The 5,925-nt window shown below is 60.2% G+C and overlaps 1 protein-coding gene across 1 annotated transcript in view; it reads right to left on the bottom strand.

Annotated features, from left to right (window-relative positions):
- LOC122547566 (trafficking protein particle complex subunit 10-like) overlaps window positions 1-1,892 on the bottom strand; it is a gene marked incomplete at its 3' end in the record, with an annotated part of 20,404 nt that extends 18,512 nt beyond the window's left edge. Inside the window, exon 1 of the mRNA XM_043686181.1 lies at window positions 1,725-1,892. Within this exon, the coding sequence (XP_043542116.1) occupies window positions 1,725-1,821 (97 nt within the window). The remainder of the gene's footprint in view (window positions 1-1,724) is intronic.
- Window positions 1,893-5,925: the final 4,033 nt, after the last annotated feature.

The raw sequence follows: 5,925 nt of genomic DNA, 5'->3' as shown, positions 1-5,925 counted from the left end.
CGCACTGTCGGAGGGTCAGTACTGAGGGAGAGCCGCACTGCACCCATCTCTCTCAGGCGAACTATTTCAATGCTGAAGAAGATGGAGCCTTCCCCTTGTTTGAGTGAATTGGCTCTACCCTCTGAGAACCCTCACCTCCCCGTGACCCTCTCAGACACCCCTCCCTCAACGTAAGCCCCTCAGACACCCCTCCCCTCACCGTGACCCTCTCCTCATCGTGACCCTCTCAGACACTCCTCCCCTCACCGTAAGCCCCTCACACACCCCTCCCCTCACCGTGACCCTCTCCTCACCGTGACCCACTCAGTCACCCCTCCTCTCCCCGTGACCCCCTCAGACACCCCTCTCCTCACCGTGACCCGCTCCGCCACCCCTCTCCTCACCGTGGCCCCCTCAGACACCCCTCTCCTCACCGTGACCCGCTCCGCCACCCCTCTCCTCACCGTGGCCCCCTCAGACACCCCTCTCCTCACCGTGACCCGCTCCGCCACCCCTCTCCTCACCGTGGCCCCCTCAGACACCCCTCTCCTCACCGTGACCCGCTCCGCCACCCCTCTCCTCACCGTGGCCCCCTCAGACACCCCTCTCCTCACCGTGACCCGCTCCGCCACCCCTCTCCTCACCGTGGCCCCCTCAGACACCCCTCTCCTCACCGTGACCCGCTCCGCCACCCCTCTCCTCACCGTGGCCCCCTCAGACACCCCTCTCCTCACCGTGACCCGCTCCGCCACCCCTCTCCTCACCGTGACCCGCTCCGACACCCCTCTCCTCACCGTGACCCCCTCAGACACCCCTCTCCTCACCGTGACCCGCTCAGACACCCCTCCCCTCACCGTGACTCTCTCCTCACTGTCACCCTCTCAGGGACCCCTCTCCTCACCGCGACCCTCTCAGGGAGCCCCCTCCTCACCGCGACACACTCAGAAAACTGGGTGCATACTTGCATACTCCCTGGAGCTTTGAAAAGTGACAGATGAGTTAATTGAAACCACTCACAGGACATGACAGGGTGGATGAAATACAGAACAGACCCTTCAGCTCACTAGGTCTGTGCTGACCATGTTACCATTCTAAACTAATCCTATCTGCTTGCCTATCCCTATTCCCTATTCATACCCGTCAGAATTGTATATAATTCTATCAGATTGCCCTTCAGTCTCCAATTCTGTCGCAAAAGCAATCTCAGTTGTCTTACCTCTTCTTATAAATAACACCCTCCAAACCAGGCAACATCCCGGTATAACCTCCTTTGCATCCTTTCCAAAACCTCCACATGCTTCCTATTGCGTGGTGACTAGAACGGTACACAGTACTCCACTGTGGCCTAACTAAAGGTTTATACAGCTGCAACAGGAATTGATGTGAATGTGCCCACATGATGTGGACAGATGGGTTTCCCTGGCTGGAGTGTTTGAAACCTGGGGACAGAAATGGACTACACTTACCCTGAAATAAAGACTGAGACAAGAAGGAATTTCTTCACTCAGTGGGCGGTCAATCTTTGGGTCCCTCTACCTCAGGAGAGCTGTGGAAGCTCAGTCATGGAGCAGGTTTAAGACAGAGATCAACAGGTTGTTGGAAAACAATGACACAAAGGGGCATGGATATCGTGAGGAAACGTGGCACAGAGTTTGTGGCTGCGACCCAACTGAATATCAGAGCAGGTTGGACGGCCTCAATAGTCGGCTCATGTTCCACTTTCAATTAAATTCCACTAGACTCACCGGTCATTGGCTCTACTTTGAGCTGAGGTTCCTGAGAATATACTTCGTATTGAATGATAGGATAGATGTGAGGAAGACTGAACTGTACTACTCCCATGGAGGCAGAGAGCTGGCGCAGGGTGTAGATCCCAGCTTCCTTCGCCTACACAAAAAGATTACATGGAATGAGGCTTCAACAAAACACAGCAACATATGCCCAACCAGGCACCAACCGCACGGTACTGCAACATGACCCTGCATACATCTGAATGCTCGAGCACTCACTGGGAGACAGTGCCACACACACACTGACCCTCACTGGGGGACAGTCCCACACACACTGACCCTCACTGGGGGACAGTCCCACACACACTGACCCTCACTGGGGGACAGTCCCACACACACTGACCCTCACTGGGGGACAGTCCCACACACACTGACCCTCACTGGGGGACAGTCCCACACACACTGACCCTCACTGGGGGACAGTCCCACACACACTGACCCTCACTGGGGGACAGTCCCACACACACTGACCCTCACTGGGGGACAGTCCCACACACACTGACCCTCACTGGGGGACAGTCCCACACACACTGACCCTCACTGGGGGACAGTCCCACACACACTGACCCTCACTGGGGGACAGTCCCACACACACTGACCCTCACTGGGGGACAGTCCCACACACACTGACCCTCACTGGGGGACAGTCCCACACACACTGACCCTCACTGGGGGACAGTCCCACACACACTGACCCTCACTGGGGGACAGTCCCACACACACTGACCCTCACTGGGGGACAGTCCCACACACACTGACCCTCACTGGGGGACAGTCCCACACACACTGACCCTCACTGGGGGACAGTCCCACACACACTGACCCTCACTGGGGGACAGTCCCACACACACTGACCCTCACTGGGGGACAGTCCCACACACACTGACCCTCACTGGGGGACAGTCCCACACACACTGACCCTCACTGGGGGACAGTCCCACACACACTGACCCTCACTGGGGGACAGTCCCACACACACTGACCCTCACTGGGGGACAGTCCCACACACACTGACCCTCACTGGGGGACAGTCCCACACACACTGACCCTCACTGGGGGACAGTCCCACACACACTGACCCTCACTGGGGGACAGTCCCACACACACTGACCCTCACTGGGGGACAGTCCCACACACACTGACCCTCACTGGGGGACAGTCCCACACACACTGACCCTCACTGGGGGACAGTCCCACACACACTGACCCTCACTGGGGGACAGTCCCACACACACTGACCCTCACTGGGGGACAGTCCCACACACACTGACCCTCACTGGGGGACAGTCCCACACACACTGACCCTCACTGGGGGACAGTCCCACACACACTGACCCTCACTGGGGGACAGTCCCACACACACTGACCCTCACTGGGGGACAGTCCCACACACACTGACCCTCACTGGGGGACAGTCCCACACACACTGACCCTCACTGGGGGACAGTCCCACACACACTGACCCTCACTGGGGGACAGTCCCACACACACTGACCCTCACTGGGGGACAGTCCCACACACACTGACCCTCACTGGGGGACAGTCCCACACACACTGACCCTCACTGGGGGACAGTCCCACACACACTGACCCTCACTGGGGGACAGTCCCACACACACTGACCCTCACTGGGGGACAGTCCCACACACACTGACCCTCACTGGGGGACAGTCCCACACACACTGACCCTCACTGGGGGACAGTCCCACACACACTGACCCTCACTGGGGGACAGTCCCACACACACTGACCCTCACTGGGGGACAGTCCCACACACACTGACCCTCACTGGGGGACAGTCCCACACACACTGACCCTCACTGGGGGACAGTCCCACACACACTGACCCTCACTGGGGGACAGTCCCACACACACTGACCCTCACTGGGGGACAGTCCCACACACACTGACCCTCACTGGGGGACAGTCCCACACACACTGACCCTCACTGGGGGACAGTCCCACACACACTGACCCTCACTGGGGGACAGTCCCACACACACTGACCCTCACTGGGGGACAGTCCCACACACACTGACCCTCACTGGGGGACAGTCCCACACACACTGACCCTCACTGGGGGACAGTCCCACACACACTGACCCTCACTGGGGGACAGTCCCACACACACTGACCCTCACTGGGGGACAGTCCCACACACACTGACCCTCACTGGGGGACAGTCCCACACACACTGACCCTCACTGGGGGACAGTCCCACACACACTGACCCTCACTGGGGGACAGTCCCACACACACTGACCCTCACTGGGGGACAGTCCCACACACACTGACCCTCACTGGGGGACAGTCCCACACACACTGACCCTCACTGGGGGACAGTCCCACACACACTGACCCTCACTGGGGGACAGTCCCACACACACTGACCCTCACTGGGGGACAGTCCCACACACACTGACCCTCACTGGGGGACAGTCCCACACACACTGACCCTCACTGGGGGACAGTCCCACACACACTGACCCTCACTGGGGGACAGTCCCACACACACTGACCCTCACTGGGGGACAGTCCCACACACACTGACCCTCACTGGGGGACAGTCCCACACACACTGACCCTCACTGGGGGACAGTCCCACACACACTGACCCTCACTGGGGGACAGTCCCACACACACTGACCCTCACTGGGGGACAGTCCCACACACACTGACCCTCACTGGGGGACAGTCCCACACACACTGACCCTCACTGGGGGACAGTCCCACACACACTGACCCTCACTGGGGGACAGTCCCACACACACTGACCCTCACTGGGGGACAGTCCCACACACACTGACCCTCACTGGGGGACAGTCCCACACACACTGACCCTCACTGGGGGACAGTCCCACACACACTGACCCTCACTGGGGGACAGTCCCACACACACTGACCCTCACTGGGGGACAGTCCCACACACACTGACCCTCACTGGGGGACAGTCCCACACACACTGACCCTCACTGGGGGACAGTCCCACACACACTGACCCTCACTGGGGGACAGTCCCACACACACTGACCCTCACTGGGGGACAGTCCCACACACACTGACCCTCACTGGGGGACAGTCCCACACACACTGACCCTCACTGGGGGACAGTCCCACACACACTGACCCTCACTGGGGGACAGTCCCACACACACTGACCCTCACTGGGGGACAGTCCCACACACACTGACCCTCACTGGGGGACAGTCCCACACACACTGACCCTCACTGGGGGACAGTCCCACACACACTGACCCTCACTGGGGGACAGTCCCACACACACTGACCCTCACTGGGGGACAGTCCCACACACACTGACCCTCACTGGGGGACAGTCCCACACACACTGACCCTCACTGGGGGACAGTCCCACACACACTGACCCTCACTGGGGGACAGTCCCACACACACTGACCCTCACTGGGGGACAGTCCCACACACACTGACCCTCACTGGGGGACAGTCCCACACACACTGACCCTCACTGGGGGACAGTCCCACACACACTGACCCTCACTGGGGGACAGTCCCACACACACTGACCCTCACTGGGGGACAGTCCCACACACACTGACCCTCACTGGGGGACAGTCCCACACACACTGACCCTCACTGGGGGACAGTCCCACACACACTGACCCTCACTGGGGGACAGTCCCACACACACTGACCCTCACTGGGGGACAGTCCCACACACACTGACCCTCACTGGGGGACAGTCCCACACACACTGACCCTCACTGGGGGACAGTCCCACACACACTGACCCTCACTGGGGGACAGTCCCACACACACTGACCCTCACTGGGGGACAGTCCCACACACACTGACCCTCACTGGGGGACAGTCCCACACACACTGACCCTCACTGGGGGACAGTCCCACACACACTGACCCTCACTGGGGGACAGTCCCACACACACTGACCCTCACTGGGGGACAGTCCCACACACACTGACCCTCACTGGGGGACAGTCCCACACACACTGACCCTCACTGGGGGACAGTCCCACACACACTGACCCTCACTGGGGGACAGTCCCACACACACTGACCCTCACTGGGGGACAGTCCCACACACACTGACCCTCACTGGGGGACAGTCCCACACACACTGACCCTCACTGGGGGACAGTCCCACACACACTGACCCTCA

The sequence above is a fragment of the Chiloscyllium plagiosum genome, unplaced genomic scaffold (genome assembly GCF_004010195.1).
Source record: "Chiloscyllium plagiosum isolate BGI_BamShark_2017 unplaced genomic scaffold, ASM401019v2 scaf_14143, whole genome shotgun sequence".
Classification (NCBI taxonomy): Eukaryota; Metazoa; Chordata; class Chondrichthyes; order Orectolobiformes; family Hemiscylliidae; genus Chiloscyllium; species Chiloscyllium plagiosum.
This window is presented reverse-complemented; position numbering and strand designations above follow the sequence as displayed.